Source organism: Lipotes vexillifer, unplaced genomic scaffold (genome assembly GCF_000442215.2).
Source record: "Lipotes vexillifer unplaced genomic scaffold, Lipotes_vexillifer_v1.1 scaffold951, whole genome shotgun sequence".
Taxonomy (NCBI): Eukaryota; Metazoa; Chordata; class Mammalia; order Artiodactyla; family Lipotidae; genus Lipotes; species Lipotes vexillifer.
In genome coordinates this window covers 1,080,189-1,102,618 of record NW_006793664.1, presented here as the reverse complement: position 1 = coordinate 1,102,618, position 22,430 = coordinate 1,080,189, and the positions used below count along the sequence as shown (strand labels likewise).

The window sequence follows — 22,430 nt, the reverse complement described above, 5'->3', positions numbered from 1 at the left end:
GAATGCCAGCTTTGGGGGCTCTGGTGACAACTCAGACTGGCCTGAAATGCCCTACAGAGAATCCTGTGGCGTGGGGCCTCTGAAGACTGAATATCTAAACCCTGCGCCACTGGCAGCCCGGCACCCGTGCTTCTGACTTCTTTCTTCCTCTGCTAACTTAACCTACGACGTGAAGCAGTGTCACTTGGAAGCCAACCTCATGTTTTAGAATCTAAATAACTTCATGTAAATATTAGTTCAGAAGTTTAACTGGAGGTAAATCTTTGATGCTGAAATCTGAGAGCCTTCTCTAAAATATGCAGGCGGGGGACTTTCCTGGTCGCGCGGTGGTTAAGAATCCGCCTGCCAATGCAGGGGACACGGGTTCGAGCCCTGGTCCGGGAAGATCCCACATGCCGCGGAGCAACTAAGCCCGCGAGCCACAAGTACTGAGCCTGCGCTCTAGAGCCCGCGAGCCACGACTACTGAAGCCCGCACGCCTAGAGCCCGTGCTCCGCAACAAGAGAAGCCACCACAATGAGAAGCCTGAGCATCGCAATGAAGAGTAGCCCCCACTCACCACAGCTAGAGAAAGACCGCGCCCAGCAACAAAGACCCAATGCAGCCAAAAATAAATAAATTTATTTTTAAAAGTAAAATAAAATATGCAGGTGGGCTTTTGAGTCATCTCACTTTTTGTTTTCTACACATCCGACACTTTAAATGACTTGTGGACCATCTTCCCCAGGAAATGAAGCTTCGAGGTTCCCTGTTCAGTTCACTGTTGCTTGATTGCACGGCCCATTATGGATGGACGGTTAAAGTGATTGATGCGTGTACTTAATACAGTCACCATGCCTGGATTAAGAAAAAACTATCAACAGTTTAATTTAAGCACCACAGGGGGAATTTGCTAGAGTCTGTCATATTTGCAGAAATGCTGTCGTTTCTCCCTCTGGACTGTAAATCACTCGCATGCTTCACTATTGCCTTTTGTGCCAAGTCTTTTTCTTTGCAACTAGTTTAAGACTTCTACAAAAGTTGCAAAAATATTTGTAAAGAATTTTTTTTTTCTCTGAACCTCTGGAGAGTAACTTGCCAACATGAAGTCCCATCACTCCTGAATCCTTGAGCGTGTCTGTCCTGCAGACACGGGCACACTCCACGTGACCGTCAGAATCAGGCAATTGACATGAGGACCATCTAACCCACAGACCCCATTCAGGTTTGCCAGTTGTCCTGATAATGTCCCTCGTAGCAAAAAAAATCCCATCCAGGCTGAGGTGTCATGCCGTTGTCACCTTTCCTTAACTTCCATGAATTTGACATTTTTGATGATTATAAGCCAGTTATCTCATAGAATGTCTTTCAGTTTGAGTTTGTTGGTGGTTTCCTCATTGTTAGATTCAGATTATGCATTTTCTGCAAGGATATTTCAGACGTGATGCTCTGTTCTTTTCGTTGCCTCCTCTCAGGTGGTGTATGTCTTTGACTTGTTCCTTTATTGGTGATGTTCATTTGACCGTTTGAGTACGGAGGTATCTGTCAGGCTTCTCCATTGTAAAGTTATGCTTTTCCCCTTTGTAATAAAAAATATTTTGTGGGAGGTGCTTTGAGACTATGTAGGTGTCCTCTTCTCATCAACCTTTCACCCACTGGTTTTAACATCCGTGATGTTTCTTAACTGAGTAATTACTACTTGGATCGCTGCCAGAGGCGATCTTCTAGTTCCAGCGTCTTTCCATGGCAGGCACTGCACCTTGTGGAAAAGCTTCCTCTGTTCCCTATTTGCCTTTTCCGTAGATCCCTGTTTTGTTCAGTGGGCTATAACACAATTTTATCATTATTTCGATGCTCAGATTGTCTCAGATTTGGCCAATGGGAGCCCCTTCAGGTTGACTGCTACGTTCTTTTGATGTGTTCCCAGCATTCTTTGATCAGTTCCTTCATTTCTGGCCCCCAAGATGGTTCAGGCTCATCTTTTGCTTTCCCTGCTCTAGCCCTGGAATCAGCCATTTTCCCAAGAAGCCTGATTCCTTTTAGTGGAGACTGGTATTTAGAAACTAAGACTTAGGCATTACATGTGCTCATCACCATTGGTGTATTGCTGTCCCCAGACCCTCTTAGTGGACAGGGTTAGGGAATATTTGTACTGTTTATATGTATACTTACACATACACTCACTATTTACATCTATGTTTATTTCTGTATTTATGGAGATATATGAAAAGCCGTGAATTCAGTCCTATTCTAATGCAACACCCAGGGTTAGTCTCGTTTTCTTTCTGTATTTGAACTTCCTTCTCCCATAGTGAGAAACCTGGGTCCCATTATCCTTAATGTATTAGTTAATCTACTCAACTGCCTGAATGTTTCTCATCTCATGTTCGCATGGCTGCCCCACCTCACTTCACTCTGTGGGTTCCTGTACTGTGGACTAGACTCTGCCGCCCTCCTGTACAGGAGACCCTTCCCTCTGCTTGGTCCCTGAACCCCGCTCTGGGCTGTACCTCCCTCCTGCACCCATCCTCACCGCCACACGTGGGCTTCAGCACTCCAGGCCTCCTCCCACCCACCTCTTTATGCCAATACTCCACACTGGGATGCTTCTGCCCTGCTTCCCTAATGTCTGCCGTATTAAGTCTGTTAGGGCAGCCATAAGTACCAACAGACTGGGTGGCTTAAGCAACAGGGCTTTATTGTCTCACAGTTCTGTAGGCCAGAAGTCCTAAGTCAAGGTGTCAGCAGGATTGGTTCTTTCTGGGGCTCTAAGCACAAATCTGCTCCCCGGGGAGAAGTTTCTCCTTGACTCTGGTGGTTGCTGGCAATCCTTGACTTGTAGACGCATCACTCCAGTCTTCAATCAGTCCAATCTCTATCTCTGTCTTCGTATCACTTCTCCTCTGTCTGTGGGCCTTTGTCCAGATTTCCCTCTTCTTGTAAGGACATCGGTCTTATTGGATTTAGGGCCTGTCCTATGGCAGAATGACCTCATTGTAACTCGATTACATCTACAGAGACCCTATTTCCAAATAAGGTCACATTCACAGTTTCCAGGTGGACATAAATTTGGGGGAACACCATTCAATCCATTGCCTCTGCTTTGCTCATTTCCACCTAATGTGCTTTGGGACTAAATCGTTCATAAAGGGAGGGAGGGAGGAAAGAAGGGTAGAAGGAACTCAGTAGTTTTGAGAAGAATGTTCTCTGTTGCCATATTCTTATTTTCTAAGCTAAAATTAGGGCACTCTGCTGACATCAGGACTCTTGGAAAATGCAGGACTTGGAGAGAGCACAGGATGGCACTCACTGTCGTGTCATGGGACTTTACAAATCCCCACGGGGACTGCACCCCTCAAGATACCTTTGCTGGAAAGCATTGCAGCCCGTTACTCTAACTGTTCAGGAAGCTTGATATGGCGCTGCCTGGGGTTGGGGTGCCCCCTCCCTGACCCCACCCCCCCGCTCCGTCCCCTAGCTGCCCAGTTCCAAGCAACAGTGTCTTGGTGCCCCTTGTCAGCCCTGTACTAGGCGGTGCTGCCAGCTGTCTCTGAAGAATCGCTGGAGCACTTGGGAAGGGTGAGCCCTGACTGTCATCAGCACTGTCCGAGAAGGGAGCATTGTCAGTGCTGGGACCCAGCAGCCTGAGGAAGCCACCACTGCCCAGCTTGCCCTGGAAGTTTACTGCCCCGATGCTTGAAAACCGACCCCACTCTCTGCTTCTTTTCACTTATTACCTTGTATTATATTCTGAGCTATCTTAACTTATATATTACTTACATAGAATATATAAAAATACATACATAGAATATATAATTATGATTATTAACTATATCAACATATATATTCTGAGCATTTTCCCATGCCAATGAAATATTCTTCCATAGTTACAATATTCCATTATTTGAGTCTACCACATTTTATTTAACCATCTTCCTACTGTCTGATATTTGGGTCAACTTAAAATTTTTGCTACTGTAAATAATTCCATCAAACATCCTTGACCTTAAATTTGTGTCTGCAGAAACTATTATTAAATATCCACTATTTTTTTTAAACATCTTTATTGGAGTATAATTGCTTTACAATGGTGTGTTCGTTTCTGCTTTATAATAAAGTGAATCAGCTATACGTATACATATATCCCCATATCTCCTCCCTCTTGCTTCTCCCTCCCACCCTCCCTATCCCACCCCTCTAGGTGGACACAGAGCATGGGGCTGATCTCCCTGTGCTATGCGGCTGCTTCCCACTAGCTATCTATTTTACATTTAGTAGTGTCTATATGTCCATGCCACTCTCTCACTTTGTCCCAGCTTACCTATCCCCCTCCCTGTGTCCTCAAGTCCATTCTCTACATCTGCGTCATTATTCCTGTCCTGCCCCTAGGACATAACCATTTTTTTAGATTCCATATATATGTGTTAGCATACCTTATTTGTTTTTCTCTTTCTGACTTACTTCAATCTGTATGACAGACTCTAGGTCCATCCACCTCACTACAAATAACTCAATTTCGTTTCTGTTTGTGGCTGAGTAATATTCCATTGTATATATGTGCCGCATCTTCTTTATCCATTCATCTGTCGATGGACACTTAGGTTGCTTCCATGTCCTGGCTATTGTAAATAGAGCTGCAGTGAACATTGTGGTACATGACTCTTTTTGAATTATGGTTTTCTCAGGATATATGCCCAGTAGTGGGATTGCTGGGTCGTATGGTAGTTCTATTTTTAGTTTTTTAGGGAACCTCCATACTGTTCTCCATAGTGACTGTATCAATTTACATTCCCACCAACAGTGCAGGAGGGTTCCCTTTTCTCCACACCCTCTCCAGCATTTATTGTTTGTAGATTTTTTGATGATGGCCGTTCTGACTGGTGTGAGGTGATACCTCATTGTAGTTTCGATTTGCATTTCTCTAATGATTAGTGATGTTGAGCATCCTTTCATGTGTTTGTTGGCAATCTGTATACCTTCTTTGGAGAAATGTCTATTTAGGTCTTCTGCCCATTTTTGCTGTTTTTTTTGTTTGTTTGTTTTTGTTTTTTTGTGGTATGCGGGCCTCTCACTGTTGTGGCCTCTTCCGTTGCGGAGCACAGGCTCCGGATGCGCAGGCTCAGCGGCCATGGCTCACGGACCCAGCCGCTCCGCAGCATGTGGGATCTTCCCGGACCCAGGCACGAACCCGTGTCCCCTGCATCGGCAGGCGGACTCTCAACCACTGCGCCACCAGGGAAGCCATAGGTCTTCTGCCCATTTTTGGATTGGGTTGTTTGTTTTTTTGATAATGAGCTGCATGAGCTGCTTGTAAATTTTGGAGATTAGTCCTTTGTCAGTTGCTTCATTTGCAAATATTTTCTCCCATTCTGAGGGCGAAATAGTAGACTGGGCACTTTGCATGTCTTATTTAAGCATTGCCACAAACCCTAAGGAAATTATCCCCATTTTACAGATGAGAAAACCGAGGCATAAGGATCTTGGGTTCTGCTACCCTCTGCATTTGGTTCCTGAAGCATTGCCCTGGGGAGTGGCCTTAGGTACCGATGGAGATACTCCTAGACCTGGACGGCTCCTACAGGAGTGGAGATAGTGGCAGAGACTAAGGAATTTCTGAAGTTTTAGGGGAATAGCGCATCAATTTCTCATTTAAGGGCACAACTACCCAGTCCTCATCTCACATAAGGTATGGTGATAAGGAAGTGGCAGTAGCCACAGACTCACTCCTTGCCCAGCTGTGGTGGACCCAGGAGCTGCCGAGGTCATCCCTAGTCTCCACCTACCTGTGGATGGCCATGCTGTCCCAGAGTCACAGTGGCAGTCAGACCTCCAGTGATGTCCTGCATCTTGGCCACCAAGTTAAATAAGGACAGTGCTAGGCCCTGTGGAGATCTAATCACTTATTCAGAAGTTCCAGGTCAAATTAATTAGCTGAGTCAGACAAGATCGATTATCATTAATATCTAGATATTTCTTGGGGCTGTCATATCAGTGTGAACAAAATGAGCCTTGTGGTAGTAGTTGAATCTGCATTGGTCAGGGAAAGCATTTTTGGAAGGGTAGATTTAAAACTGGCCCCTGAATTCCAAGAGAGAAGTGAGCTGGTGTAGAGCGTGTAGGACATGATGGCGCTGAGAGATTGAAGCTGGTTGGAGTGGAATTTGTGGACTGGGGGTTTGGCACTTTTCAGAGGCCCTGAAACTAAAAATGAGGGAGAAGGAAAAAGGCCTCATAGGCAAGCGATTGCTCTTCATTCACACGGAAGGGTGTGGAAATTGACAAATACCCATAATGCCTAGCACTTTATTGGTTTTCAGTACCTTACAAAAGTATTCCTGTGAAATTAACTCTGAGATGGTGGACCATGGCTTCCATGGGGTTTATTTGTCTTCCTGAAATAGTTCTCCAAGTGAATCAGCAATAGGCAGAGCCGGGCAGGGTGCACTTTCCTCCTTGCCTGGTTTCATAAGACCCCTCTAGGACCCAGGTGGCCAGTGCTGGGGCCAGGTGACCCTGTTTTATGGCAGAGACAGAGACTAAAATGAAACAACTGGAGAATACACCCAGTGACTCAAGTTAAAAAAAAAACTCTAATTCTTTCCTGTTGCTTCCTAAAGAGGGGATGGAGGTAAAGGGGTAGAGAGTGGAAAAATATTTTTATTTTGGAGTATGAGAATAGAGAAATACTGTTTTCCTAGTACCAATTACAAAAATAAAGCTCCAGCTGGACAGGATATGCAGTGCGTCTTGCTGATTTCCACCAGCCAGGAAGGTAGCAAAAGGGGCAGGAAGTGTGCATTGAAGTGGGTGGACTGGGTAACCAGGTTGGGACTCTGCTTTCTATTCATTAGGCCTGGCGAGTGCAGCCTGAGCGGTGCTCCCGCTGGCAGGGCTCCTAGGGCGGGTGCCGGGAGAGACTGGGAGGCACTGGGCTCTCAATGCCTCTTTATGTGGTCCCCAGTTTGGCCTCATGGTCCAAAGGCTAAGTAAGGGCCTAAGACTCCTGTTTAAATCTGAGCTCTACCACCTGCTGTGAGCTTGGACAAGTTATTTAACCTTATGTGCCTCAGTTTCTTCATCTATCAAATGCAGATTTTAGTAGTACTTACCTTACAAGGTTGCTGTGAATCAGGTGAAGTAGTACCCCTGGCCAGCTTAGAACTTGCCTAACCCTTCATCCTTGTTATCTAGTGTTAGTGTCACGGTGGTGTGGCATGGGATACTCTGGGCAATCCCTGTTTTCCAGGGCTCGCAGGTCTAGGCGGGATAAGGATGGCTCACACAGAAGCTCCCCCACTTAACATCAGGCTGGCTTCCCAAAGTTAATTCAGCTTGCCGAGGGTGAGTCAGGCCTTATTCAAACTGGTCTGACTAAAAACTCAGAATAGCGCAGTTTCAGGTGGGTAACTTGCCTTTTCAGGAACCCCACAGGGGTGTCTTCTGAAGATACTTTGTTTTTTCCTGACACTGGACAACTCACTGTGATTTGGAAAGACTAGAGCTGGCCTCGAAACTGTGTGTCTATCTTTAGGTTCCCCATTCACACCAGCCACATCTCGGGTGTTCGGTAGCAGTGTGTGGCCAGTGGCTACCTTGCTGAGCTGTGCGCATATAGAACATGTCCAGTGTCGCTGGATGGGGCTGGTCTGCATTTACTGGCTACCTGCTGGGTGCAGAGTGCAAGGCTAGCTAGTTATACATGTTAACATATGTAGCAGTGTTAACAGAGGTTTGTTTCAGTGGAGAAAGGCACATAAAATTGCAGCAAAGAATGTAAGGCAGCATAAGATGCATGTTAGAGGCAGTTTTTTGTTTTTTGTTTTTTGTTTTTTTTGCGGTACGCGGGCCTCTCACTGTTGTGGCCTCTCCCGTTGCGGAGCACAGGCTCCAGACGCGCAGGCTCAGCGGCCATGGCTTACGGGCCCAGCCACTACGGGGCATGTGGGATCTTCCCGGACCGGGGCACGAACCTGTGTCCCCTGCATCGGCAGGCGGACTCTCAACCACTGCGCCACCAGGGAAGCCCAGAGGCAGTGTGTTTCATGGATTCAAGGGCAGTTGTGAATTGGCCAGGGTGGGCTTTGTGGAAGAGATGGCATTTGAACAGTCTATAAAGGGGTGCCTGACTATTGCCAGGCAAGACCTTTCTCCTGAGCTCTGGCCTCAGATATCTAACTGCCCATCCAACATCTCTTGGGCTATCCCAAAGATATCTCAAATTCAGAAACCAATCTCAGTATTTCTCCTCTCGTTTTTTGAAAATTGAAGTATAGATGGTTTACAATATCATGATAGTTTCAGGTGTGCAGCCCAGTGATTAAGCTTACATATATTTATATATACTTTAAAAAACTTCTTTTCTATTATAGGTTATTACAAGATATTGAAGATAGTTCCTTGTGCTATACAGGAAATCCTTGCTGTTTATCTGTTTTAAATACAGTGGTGTGTATATGTTAATCCCAAACTCCCAATTTATCTCCCCTCACCCCACTATCCCTTTGGTAACCATAAGTTTCTTTTCTGTGTCTGTGAGTCTATTTCTGATTTGTAAATAAATTCATTTGTATCATTTTTTTCTAGATCCCATGTAAGTGATATCATATGATATGTGTCTTTCTCTGTCTGACTTACTTCTCTCAGTATGACCATCTCCGGGCCACTTGCAGCAACATGGATGGACCCAAATATGATCATACAAAGTATTGCTCCTCTTAAATCTTCCACATTCCCTGTTGCAGAGTGGTCTGGAGAAAGATAAAAGGCGGTCACAGATAAGTTTGAAGAAGGAAGGGAGTCAGACATTCAGAAAGAAGAGTGGTGGCCTCTGTTTTTTTCTCTGGAGCTGGAGACAAGATCATTTGCTGGGATTGATGAGTGTGGAAGTGAGGTTGGAAAAATCTGAAAGTGCTCCCATGGGGAACAGGAAGCACTGATGAGGGAGAAGCAAAAAAAAAAAAAAAAGACCTGCAGAGACTTTTTGAAAGCTCTGGTGAGGTGATAAACCATAAATCTATAATGGTATTATTATGACTGGGTACTATTCAGCCCAGTCCTGAATTTTTGCCACCGGAGCAAACAAGAGGGAGAGACACATATGTAGTAAAGTGGTTGGGCAGCTGTGTTTGGGAAGAGTGGGACCAGAGAGTGGACATACTAGGGAGAGGAAGCGGGGAAGTGGAGCCTGAAGGGCAGGGATGGATCCTCTCTTGGAAAAGTACACATATGCACAGATGCAACGTGTGCCATATATTTCTAAGGCTTACTCCCTGGGTGGAGAACTTCTGTTCTCTTTAGGCTGCGTTGAGAACTGTTTTCTAGAATGACCGTTGGCTCACCTGCGGTACTGAAAGCCAGAGATATTTTGGTGTCTTCCGAGCACACGTGTGGAGGCCATAAGTCAACTTCTCTGTCAGCTTATGGTTGTGATTCAGAGGCTAAATCGTACTGTTTCAGGTACCAGGGTAGATTGTGGTCAGAGACAGGGAAATTTTTGTAAAGGAGCTATGGTAATGTCTTCTAAAAGGGTATAGAAAACATGCCTAATAAGAAAATTGCGGGTAGAAGATGGCAAATATGCAAAAGCTATAGTCTGGATGATTCTCAGTGTGCGAAACTGTTTCTGTGGTATTTAGAAGTATTTAGACTTTTAATTTCGTATGCATTTATATTCCATTCATGATGAAATCTGTTCCCCATCGGCCTCCCTGTTTTCCCATGACTCAACTGGAGATATTCATGAAACATAACGAGACCTGGAAGGCCATTGGCTAATGGTACTAAATGGCAGTGATACCTACACTTAGCTGCATAACAATTATCCTAGGATAATAAAAAATAACTGATTCTTAAACCCTGGAGATTCTTATTCAGTAGTTCTAGGATGGGGCCAGGGAACCTTTTTTTTTTTTTTTTTTGATTCCCCAGGTAATAATGCTGCACAGGCAGTTTTGGGATGCTGGTATAGGTGAAAAGAAAGTATAGCAAAGTATGCTTATGCTATACTGAGCCATACTGGATTATGATATATTGAGCTATTTATAGCAATCCTGCCACATCATTCAAGGTTGGGTTCCTGAAAAATCCATATAATAAGGGAATTCATGGTTGAATTGCTTAAAACCTGAGAAACACGGGGCTAGAGATTAAAATACTTAAATGAATCTATGACGTGCCTTTTTTTTTTTTTTTTCCATGTTTCCAGGGCATGAACCAGACATGGGCACAAACCAAAAGCCAAGCTGGGATAAACAAGGAGTTACTCTGTCCCTGGCTGATATGAGACAGGCACCACCAACCCGGCGCCACTCTACCCAGGCCAGGGACATGACGTGCCTTTTTAACGTTCAATAAAGTAAAACAGTAAATGCATGAAATTATATCCGTGATACAATGGATAGCATACAATTGATTTCCATTACTTACTAACTCTCCTGAAGTTTAACAAAACTTTAAAATTGGTTTTGTATTGGTGTGGATAATATTATGCCGAGAGGCAAGCTTTTTTCTCTGTCGAGCGCTCCATCCAAATGTTGAATGTCTTTCTGATTTCCTAACTGCTCATTGTTGACTTGGCCCTACGGTCCCACCAGAGTATGTCGAGTGATTTGAATATTGTAGGCAGAGAAGTATTAAGTATAGCCAAATGGGTAAGTCTCAGACCCCCTCCATAATGCACAGAGTCCTTTCATCTTAGCTCTGAACATGGTATTTTCATGCCAGGCACATGCTGTTGAACTTCTCTTGTACATTTCACTTCTGTCTCCTGGGAGTCAGTTACCGCTGTAAGGGTTTTGCCGCTTCTATTTCCTTCTCTTCCATTTTCTACTTTCCACCATGACCTCTGCCTCCCCCACCATCCACATGCTCACACACATCTGTACACACAGCTGGGAACCAGTCTAGCACAGTACGATGCTTTTTTATACTTTTTTGGCCACAGTACCAATATAATAATATAAAGTTGAAACAAAAGTTTAATGAAACAATGCTTACTCTTATTTGGGGAACCCTCATAGTTTCTGTTCTGTAGTCTCATGCATTAAAGTGCTCATCTTCATCCTGTAATTCGGATCTTAATCCCATAAACTGATTTCCTGACCCTCTAATGGGTTGCTACTGGATGTTTGGAAAAGAAACTGTTTTAGAGGTTTCGGGCATATTCTTCCAGTCAGGAAGATCTGGGTTTGAATCTCAGCTTTACCACTTGACAGCTCGGCATCTTGGGAGGCAGCTTCATTTCCTCACCTGTAGAGATGGAGATAAGATACTATACCTCGTATAGATTGTTTGAAGATGGAATGAAATAATGCCTGAAAAGCACTGGTATCTCATTCTTAGTAAGGGCCTGAGCCAATGTGACGGGGATAAATGAGAATGGTGGTGGTGGTGATACTCAGTTTTCAAGTACAGCTTCCTCTCAATTCACATAATTTTGAACTGAAATTCTTATTTTTTCAAAAAGGTACACAAAAGTCAGTGTGGGGAGTGTAGGCTGTTATGTAAGAGGAACTTATATTTTGGGAAGGATTACTGCATATTCAGGAAAAATCACCACTAAAAATTGCTATTATATTCCTACAAATGTATTGCCACTTGTGCGTGTGTTTTTCTTTTCCTGTGTGTTCCCATAGCCACCATCCTGGACAGAGCTGTAGCTCTGGCTACTGGCTTCCTTGCCTCCATGTGTTCCTGCATAGAGTGCTGCTTGGTTCATGATGAAACGAGGCCATTCAGAACTTTTTAGTAGCCCCTGTAAACAAGCTGAGTATCTAGCTGGGCATTGGAGACCCTCCAGAAAGACCTGGGGCTCAAATCTTGGTTCCCCATCTGGGGGCTTGTGTGACTTGGACACTTTTTTCTTTTTTTAAAGTTACCTTTTCAAGCTATCCTTTTCCTCATCTCTAGAATGAGGATAATAATATTTAACTGAGTAGGGCTGTTGTGAGGGTTAGTGATGATATTTGTAAACTATCCAGTCTGTGCTTCTCACACGCTGGCTGGCCCTTATGAAGCTTCCGCCATGTTGGTACATGCATCAGTTGCTCTGCCCACATCAGCAAAGACATCTTCCTCAGTTCTGCTTTGGCCATTAATACCAGCCTTTACCTTGCCTGACTTGGCTTGCAGCCTTTTCTCTGCCTAAGTGATCCCTCCCTACCTTATGAGCTCTTCCTTTACCATAAAACTTTCGCTCACGAACCCATCTAATAACGATTTATGAACGAGTTCACCTAGTTGGCAGTTAATCATATACTGCCTTCAGATCTCTATTGCAATCTTTTATTATTATAATTATAGTATTACTAGTTAGCTTTATATGATTTATGTCTCATGCCCCCAGGTAATTTATTAATTCCTTGAGGGTAGCGATCCTGTCTTACACGTCTTTGAATCCTCCACAGCACTTAGCACAGTTCCTTGTAATAACATGTGTTTAATAAATATTTGTTGGTACACTGGATGACTGGACACTGCAGACAGCACATCCACAGGAGGATTGGGTCCAGTGCTTAGGATTGTGAGAGAAGGTTTAATGGATGAAAATAGACTTGAGCTGGCTTTTGTTGGGCGGGTAACATTTATGTAGGTTGATACGAGGGGTGGCTCATGGCTATGTGGAGAGAACTATTAGGTGACAGGAGCCTGCACAGGCATGTCTAAAACAAATGATGCACAGCTGCAGAAGAGATGGCACTGAGCACTGCTGTGACTGGCTTCTGTGACACAGCCTCAAAGTTAGGCCCTATGCTTAGCAACTTAGCTCCCATCCCTTCGCTTTCCCTGTTGCCCGGTTGTGGCTTATCTCCTGTGACGCTGTAACTGGGAACTGATGCGCTGTGGGGCTTCTGGTAGAAATTCCCTACGTTTTCCTCTGAGTGAAGATGCCTTTATTTCCTCTTCGTTCCCGAAGGAAATTTTCACTGTGTATAACATTTTAAAATAGCAATTATTTTCTTTGGGTGCTTTAAAGGCATCTTTCCATTGTCTTCTGTTTTCCATTTGTTTCTGTTGAGTAGTCACTGTAAGCCTTCTGGGTTTTGTGTTTTTTGGTTTTTGAAGGTCATGAGCTTGTTTTTCCTCTGGCTGTTTTTAAGATTTTTGTCTATATTTTTGGTTTTCATCAGGTGTGTTACAGTATGCCTAGGTGTGGTTTTATTTATAGTTGCCAGTTTGGGGTCTGTAGTGAGTATTAAACCTGTGGTTAGATGGTCATTGATCACTGTCTCTTCAAATTTTGCTCCTGCTTCATTCTTTCTCTTATCTTGGTGGAACTTCCAACTACCCATGTTTAGACCTTTGTAGGTCTAACATACAGTCTATGGATTTTATGGATTTTAGGTCTGTTTTTACATGTTCCACTTTTTTGTCTCAGTGCTTCATTCTGTCTGTTTCATTCTGACCTCTCTTCTGGTTCACTATTTTTTCCCCTACTGATGTCTAATCTATTGGTAAACCCATCCATTGAGTTCTTAATTTTAATTATTTATACTTTAGTTGTAGAATTTCAATTGTTTTATAGTTTCCAGTTCTCTGAAAAAATTTTCCACCTTGCCTTTTATTTCCTTGAATGTATTAGGCATAGCTGTTTTAAAGATTACATCTGGAAACATTTGGTATGTGTATATTCATTATATCTGTATAAAATCTGTGTATGTATCTCTATTGGTCCATTTCTATTGTTCATTACTTCTCTTGGTTTTCTATTTTGTTGTCTTTTAGCCTTGTATTCCTAGCTGTATTGATTGAATGCTGGCCATTGTATCTGAAAAGTAGCAGAGAGAATATGAATCTTAGGATAATGTCATCTTTCCTCAAGATATGATTTAACTTAACTTCTGGTAGTTCCAGATCATTTTAATTTGGTCAAGGATTGAGATTAATCAAAGCTGGGCTTCAGTCTTTGAGGTTAGTCTATTTCCATTTAGTTTTATCTCTTATAAAGCTTGCATGTTTGGAAAGGGGGAGGTTTCCAGGACTCCCTTTTCCTAGCTGGGTCTTTAGCTTCAATTCTTATCCCTCTAGTCACTGAATGTGTCAACAGCTCTGCTCAGCTTTGATGCCCTAAAGCCTCCTCTTCTGGATTCAGAAGATGCCCCTAGGCTAGAAAAAGAGCTGCCCCAAACATCAGGCTTACCAACCTGGGTTTCTTTCTTCTCCCAGATCTTGCCCTCCTTATTCTTTTTTTTTTTTTTTTTTTTTTGCGGTACGCAGGCCTCTCACTGTTGTGGCCTCACCCGTTGCAGAGCACAGGCTCCGGACGCGCAGGCTCAGAGGCCACGGCTCACGGGCCCAGCCGCTCCACGGCATGTGGGATCCTCCCGGACCGAGGCACGATCCCATGTCCCCTGCATCGGCAGGCGGACTCTCAACCACTGCGCCACCAGGGAAGCCCACCCTCCTTATTCTTTACTACCATCTTAGTTCTCTGATGTTTCTAAACATATTTTTAAAAACACACTTTGTGGGACTTCCCTGGTGGCACAATGGCTAAGAATCTGCCTGCCACTGCAGGGGACACGAGTTCGATCCCTGGTCCGGGAAGATCCCACATGCCACAGAGCAGCTAAGCCCACGAGCCGCAGCTACTGAGCCCACGTGCCACAACTACTGAGGCCCGCACTTCTAGAGCCCATGCTCCGCAACAAGAGAAGCCACTGCGGCGAGAAGCCCGCACATCACAGTGAAGGGTAGCCCCCGCTCGCCTCAACTAGACAAAGCCCATGCACAGCAACAAAGACCCAATGCAGCTAAACAAAACAAAACAAAACAAAAACCACACACTTTGTTTAGGTTTCTTAGTTATTCACCAGGAGAGTTAGGTCTGAATTACCTACCATGCCATTACCAGAAGCAGCACCCTGTCAGCCAAGGATTTTATTATCTAAAATCTAGCAGAGATGTTTAGAAGTCTGTAATACAGAACACTAACATGATTTAAGTGGTATTTTAGGATGACTGATACGTCAGTGGTATGCAAAACAGAGAGGGCTTGGGAATATCTCCATAAGTAGAACAATTAAAAGACCATCATAACTGAATACTTTCTGAAGTGAGAGGAAGGCAGGCATTATGGTTTCTGAGTCTGGGGGTTGCAGACAGACCTGAACGAGAGTCTGGGTTCCCCTGCTGACAAGCAGGTTGCCTTTGGGCAGTTCCCCAACCTATCCCCTCATCTGAAATATGGGGTAATAAAGTCCCTACCTCCTAGGGTTAAAAGAGAAGTGAGAAACTCACAGAAAACCCTGGATTTCATGCCTGGCATATAGGAAGTGCTCAGTAAGTAGTAGCCATTGCTGTTACTATTCCAAGACCCAAAACTCAATTATTTAAGTTAGAATTCAAGATCGCTGTTAATGACACTAATCAGGACCACAGTTAACATTGTCAGCTTCATGGGGGATGCGATTTATGTCTCGTGTATCACAGTGAACAGCTCATGTGCCTTTATGGAGCAGCCCTGGTGCCAGTAATATTCTAAATACTTGCCATGTACTGAATTGATCTGTAGCCAATGCCATGGTTTTGAAGATGATCCCAACCCAAAATCTCCAAGATGTAAGGATAGCTGATTTTCCAAAGTCAGGCTTGAGGGTAGAAGCTTCATATTTTAGGTTTATAGAACCATAAATTTAAGCATTTCACTTTTAAAAACAGCACAGTGTACAAGAAATGAAGCTTACAGAAAAGATAAATCAGATTATGAGCCTTCATGTTACCAACGGATTCCTAGAATCACACAGATAACCTCAGAAATTATCTTTGTGAAACCTCTCCTTGTAGATGATCAGAGTATCCACCAGAGAGATTGAGTGACTGGCCCGAGGACACACAGTGGTAATGACAAAGCCAGGACTGGAACACGAGCGTCCTGATTTCTGGTGTATTTTGGTCCTCTTGGCAAAAATAACACCCCTTTGTCTTCTCTACCAAGCTCCATGCCTTCTTCAGCTCTGTTCACGCAACGCTGGCCTGTGTGTTGCTGCCCATGGGAAACTTGCCTTAAAGAAGGAAGACCAGTCTATCATCCTGAATTTCACTGATAGAAGCTAGAAAACACACGCCACGTAGGCATGAGTTTCTGGTGCTAGCTGCACGTAGAAGTCTACCTTTCCTTTCTTCCACCGGAGGATGCATACTTGACCTCTGAGAGTCATGAGAAATCTATGTCAAGTGGCAACCTTTTGATTCTGGGCTGTGTGGCAAGACAGGTAAATTCATTACCTGTTCAGTGTGTTTGTGGCAGGGGGCAGGGGAGTAGGCTGTAAAATCAAGTAAGACAGAGGAAGTGCCTCCAGGTAAAAGGGTTACCTTTCATTGCGTATCATCGGGGATGTCCTAGCCGTTAAAAACAGCAACACCATAGAACCTGAAACAAGTGAAGACCTTGATAATAGAGTTTTCCCTACTTGGATCAGGTATTTGCTATATTTGCTTTTCCTAAAAATCTGCTTGTAATTAATGACAGCCCTGATGACTGACTTAGAACAGTTTTTACACGTGTGATTTCCGTAGTGTTTTGGCTAGGTGAGTGAAAATGTTGAGGTTTGGCTGAGCTGCATCCGTGTTAGAAACACACAGGATGGAAATAGGGACTGGGCCAATGGGTAGATGATACAGCAGCACCTGCCACACTGAGACTAGTAGAGGAGGCCTGTCTGCCAGGATGACCAGACTTTGTAGCAAGTCGCAGAGGAGCCAGGTGAGTCTGGAGCCTTATTCCGCAGAGTGTGGTCCAAGGACCTAGGAGCTTGTTAGAAATAGAGCATCCCAGGGCTCACCAAAACCTGCTGAATTGAGATTTGTATGTGCGTCAATGTCGGTGAAGCACTGGTCTAGGTTTTGTAACCAGCTCTTATCTTTGCTATTAACAACACTGATCATACAACACTGATCATTGGTATAAATCTCCAGTTTTCTCTTTAGTCTTGGGTCGATGACCAAAATCCTAGACATGGTTTCCCAGGCCTGCAGGGTCAGCCTGTCTCTGGCATCATCCCTATTGCTGGTTGCCTTCTGCAGCTGGCCCTCCTGCCGCAGGACCTTTGCACTGCCTACCCTCCTCACCTTCCTTTACCTGTAGATGGGGTAGGAGCCCTATTTTCTGACTCAGTATCTTACCTTCTATACTGGTTTCCTAGGACGGTCATAGCAAAGTACCAAAAACTGTGTGACTTCCAACAACAGAAATGTATTTTCTAACAGTTCTGGAAGCTGGAAGCACAAAATTGAAGTGTAGGGCTGTTCTCCCTCTCAGATCACTAGGGGAGGATCGTTCCTGGCCTCTTCCAGCTTCTGGTGGTTTCAGGCAGTCCTTGGCTTGTGGCTGCATCACTCTGGCCTCTGCCTCTGTCTTCACATGGCCATCTGCCCTGTGTCTTTGTCTGCACATGAGGTTCTCTGTGTGTGTGTCTGTGTCCAAATTTCCCTCTTCTTCTAAAGACATTAGGCTCCTGTGAGCCTTTGGTCACAACATTTTCTTCAACCCATTGATACATAATCTTGTTTTATGTGTGTCTCTATTTAAAGTCTCCATATTTAATATGTATTGTAGATTCAGTAACGTTGATCTCAAAGCCAACAAACTGTAACTCATGGCTGAAGGAAGTTTATCTTACAGACATATTTTATCCATAAGGCACATCACAGCTTGGAATGCTAGATCGCATTTCAGACGGACCGCTCTCTGGGCCATTTTAAACGGCAAAATCACCAACAAACAGCAGGAAGATGTGAAAAATGTTGCACTAGGTAGACTGTGAAAAGGATGCATACTTACAGTGTGAGAGCTGAAATAAGAAGGCCGAGTGTCACCCGTTTGACCTTAGTTGGGAGCGTGTGCATTGGATAACTCAAGTTTTTCACCTCTCTGTGCATGTCTGTGAAGGGCCAGGAAAACACCCTGAGGATTGATTTGGGTGTTATAAATATATTTATATACATTTGCAAAGATGGAATCCTTGAATAATGAAAATTGACTGTATCTCCCCACATAGGCTTTAGTTTTAAAGACAGAAAGCTTTTTGAACTATTTCAGGTGACTGTTTTTTCCAAATGGGTTGTCTGTGAAAAAAAATAAGGGAGGGGGCTTCTATGGTGGTGCAGTGGTTGAGAGTCCGCCTGCCGACGCAGGGGACACGGGTTCGTGCCCCGGTCTGGGAGGATCCCACATGCCACGGAGCGGCTGGGCCCGTGAGCCATGGCCTCTGAGCCTGCGCGTCCGGAGCCTGTGTTCCACAACGGGAGAGGCCGCGACAGTGAGAGGCCTGCGTACCGCAAAAAAATAAAAATAAAAATAAAAAAATAATGGGGAGGAATATGTTATTATAATGACGGATTGGAAGCAGGGGCGTGTTTCCCTGTTGCCGAGCTTGTCATCTTGTCCCCTCGGAAGCGCGTGTCACTACGTAGCTACTCTTCCTACTGCCCTGACTTAGCTGCGCCCTTTCTGTGTCTTAAGGTCTTCTCAAGAAGGAGGATCTGACCGGGTTGACTGGGCAGAGCCCTTACAGTGCACACTTACCCAGTGCATCTAATGTGGACAGCTTTTCCTGATGCTCCCAGAACTCTCCATAAATCCTCTTATCATCCTGGACACAGGATGCTCCGTGGGCTGTGGGAATTATCTTCTCCCCTGTCTCCCGCTAGACTGGGAGTCCCTAGATGGCAGGGACTGTCTTCTTTCTTCCTATTCCTGGAACATCACTCTTGATAGATGATCTTTGAGTGGGTGGGTGAAAGAGTGAGTGAGTGGAACAACTTGAGACCCACTCAGAGCAGCTGTGTTGGGGGCTCCCTGGGGCCGTTCCATGTCCTTTTGGACTGTCCCTGCAGTTCCTGTCACTCCTGAAGCCACCAGATGAGTGGACGGGGCCAGCCTGCCATGGTGACCGCACCTTGGCTGGTCTTCAGAACTGGCCTGGTCCTTGTATTGCACATCTCGGGGTGGCGGGGGCGGGGGTGACGGCCGCATTTAGGCTTTGTAGCATTAGCCAAAGACCTAGAAGAGGTAGAGTTCCTACTCCCAGCGAATTTACACTTTGGTTAGGAAGAGAGGCTGAGCACAGCTGAAAAGTTTACATTTAAGATAAGAGTTATTAGATAAGAAGAAAGACAACATTGGAATAGCTGCCCTGTCGCAATGTTCGATTTTCAAATGAGCAGTACAGGATCCCTGGGCATTGTGGGGCCTGGAGGGGGACGGATTCCTTCCACTGGAGCGTCGGAGGTGGGGGGCTCGTAGTGGAGGAGGGCGGAGGCTGCGTCTTGGAGGACGGCTGGGGATTGGCAAGGCCAGGAAGGAGGAGCAGAGAGGCAGCGGCAGGCGGTGTCTGAGGCAGCGAGTAGGTCAGAAGTGGGGCAGAGGGCCAAGGGAAAGGCAGGGGCTAGGATTTAGTTCTAGAAATGAATTAGGCTCTACAGGCAGAGGGCGGGGCCCCAGGTGGCGGCTAGCGGCGCTTGCCCTCTGGTGCGAGCTGCACGTAGGGGAGACAGGAAGGCCTTTGTGAGCTGGACGAGGAGATTACTGAGACTTTGACCATCTCAGCCTGAAGTCATCTGAATAGAATATTCAGAGCTCATTTTTGGAGGAGAAAATGAATAAAGGAAAGATGAGGCAGCCAAGGGTTGAAAAGAGGATGATGTCCCACTGTGCACGAAGTCCTATGGAATGGATGCTTGGTCGCCATTGTCTCTGCTTTTGAATCCTGCATCGAATTTAAACTTCCGTGTAAACAGGCTGAAGATGAGTGATAGACAGCACTGTGTTAGTGACCCCGCTCTGGGTGTATTTAGGTGGACAAGGGAAAGACTGTCTAGAAATGCATCTGGAAGGAGGGGAGAGAAGTGTTATGTGGGCTGGTGGAGGACAGGTGACCCCAGGCCAGAGGAGGCGGATGGCAGTGAGGAAAGACCCTTGAGGGAACACTCCAAAGAAGAGATGCTTTCGGGCTTCCCTGGTGGTGCAGTGGTTGAGAGTCCGCCTGCCAATGCAGGGGACACGGGTTCGAGCCCTGGTCCGGGAAGATCCCACATGCCGCGGAGCAATTAAGCCCGTGTGCAACTACTGAGCCTGCGCTCTTGAGCCCACGTGCCACAACTACTGAAGCTCGTGTGCCACAACTACTGAAGCCTGCGTGCCTAGAGCCTGTGCTCCACAACAAGAGAAGCCACTGCAATGAAAAGCCCTCGCACCACAACGAAGAGTAGCCCCCACTCCCTGCAACTAGAGAAAGCCAGTGCACAGCAACGGAAGACCCAACGCAGCCAATAAAATCAATCAATCAATCAATTAATTAAATTAATCTTAAAAAAAAAGTACTAAAAAGAAAAATAAGAGATGCTTTCACGTCAGAGCGATGCTGAAGCCAGAGCTAGAGGCTGGTGCACTCTGCAGCGAGACAGACGACATCAGGAGGGGTGGCCAGTGGGTGAAAGGCCTTGGAACCGCGTGAATTGATTCCGTAAGCGCTTGGAAGTGCCCATGCCGGGGCTTCGTTGCACGTCTGTAACCCAGATACCCTCGAGGAATGACTTGGTTACTCTGTCCACCCTTGGCTCTTGGAAGGATAATACCCAAAGGTATTTGTCAGGCCCTGGTCCTCTGAGTACCTGATACACTGAAGGTACCTGCCGTAAACACAGCCTAGCGTTAGGTGTCCGGGCCCTGTGACTGGCTGAGTTTCTGTGTCATGGGACACTCTCAGCTGAGAGCAGGAGTGGCCTGTACCACCGCCCCACCGAGATGGCCCCTGGGGAATGAGCACCGCACTCAAGCAGGGGCGGGCGGCTCTAGGGCAAAGCCCCTGATAAGCTCTCAGAGCCCCCCAGTCCCCATGTACACATAAGCTGTGCGGTTTTGAGGAAGAGGAAAATAGAAGAGGGTCAGGCAGGGGTATCAGACTTCACGGTGCAGACATGACAGTGAGTAGTAGAAATGCCTGATGTTGTGATTCTCTCCTGCAGAAGGGCACCATGCCGGTGGAGAGGATGCGCATGCGCCCATGGCTGGAAGAACAGATCAACTCAAACACAATACCAGGGCTGAAGTGGCTTAACAAGGTAAGTGCGCGTGTGCGCGTCTGCTTGGATGCACATGGGTGTGTGTATCTGTGTGAGAGAGACCCTTACTAAGGCGGTACCTGTGGATCACCGCAAGTGAAACTGTTCTTCGTGTTCAAAATATTATGCTTATTATTTACAAAAAACAACCAAGCAAAAAGGATCGTGAAAATATGAAATTATCATACAAGGAAGACCTATCATCCTCTCAGACTGTAGCCTCGACCCCGAGGTAAGGCTCTGGTCTCGTGGATGACTGTTGATGGGAAGCTTCTTGCTGTATTTCTGTTCAGTAATTCTTACCCTTTACCTTCTCTAAATTCCTTTCTTGCTTCTGGTTTTCGAGGATTAGAGGACATGGGAAACTGTAGGGCTTTCTGTTGGGAATGGAGCATATTGATTTTCTTTTCAGTATTCTTTATGTAAAGAAAACTTTTGTTTTTGTCTTAAAAAATGGTTTTATTTTTATCATGAAATCCTGTTTGTGTGCCTACCTATCCTAAAAAAGCAGTATTCCATCATTTACACCCCTATCTATACATAAACACTTCCTTACTTTTATCAACCTGAAAACTCTCAGTTTAGTTGATCCTGCCTCTCATGGGGGGAATCAGGAAGACATTGGATGTAAAAATAAAGACCACCTGAAAACATTTAGTTAAAATCTAGAAAAGCAACGAATACATCATGCTTTCTTTAAGATGGCCCAAAAGAGAGATTGCTCTCCCACTACCAGGAATATTGCAGTTCTTCGGAGCAAATGTCTTTTTCCTCTTCTGCCTCCCCCCTGCGTTTTTAATCTTAAGGACACGATGAATAATTTAGCAGGTCAGCCTTTACCTTTGTATCACGTGCTCCAGAGCTTAGAGCCAGATTGTGGCCGCTCCTAACAAGTGTACAAAATATTGCAGCATAATTTTTTTTTTACTGATATTACTCATTTTATTTTTTCAAATATCTCTCAAATCTTATTTCTTTTTGTTCTTTTCCCCTCATTTACCTATTTTTTCACTTATTTTAAGTGTAACAGTGTGTGTGTTTGAATGTATCTGAGTCCCTTCTGAAACAAGATGGGATAGAAGTAAACAGAAATACTTTAAGTAAAGCGTATGCTCACTTCACGTGACCTGTCATATATTCTAAGGTCTAATGGCAAACAATATATTTTTCCAGGCTTGCAATGTCTATAGTGTTTTAGGTTTATATCCTGGAGGGGCTTTGTAATTAGCCTGTTGCAAAGAAACACATGAGAAATCAGGTTGCCCCTTGTCCTGCTGGGTTAGCAGGGGCGCATGCAGAGGTGTCAGTAAAGGGGAGATGATAGTCAAAGGAGAGTTGAAGAGACATAGGGTCCTCAAGAACAAGAATAACGATAGTGATAATGATCATAA

General features: G+C 45.0%; 1 protein-coding gene across 1 annotated transcript in view; it reads left to right on the top strand.

The window, feature by feature from the left end:
* IRF2 (interferon regulatory factor 2) overlaps positions 1-22,430 on the top strand; it is an 86,987-nt gene that overhangs the window by 25,820 nt on the left and 38,737 nt on the right. Inside the window, 1 exon segment of the mRNA XM_007466517.1 lies at positions 20,944-21,039. Coding sequence (XP_007466579.1) covers positions 20,953-21,039 — 87 coding nt within the window. The 5' untranslated portion in view covers positions 20,944-20,952.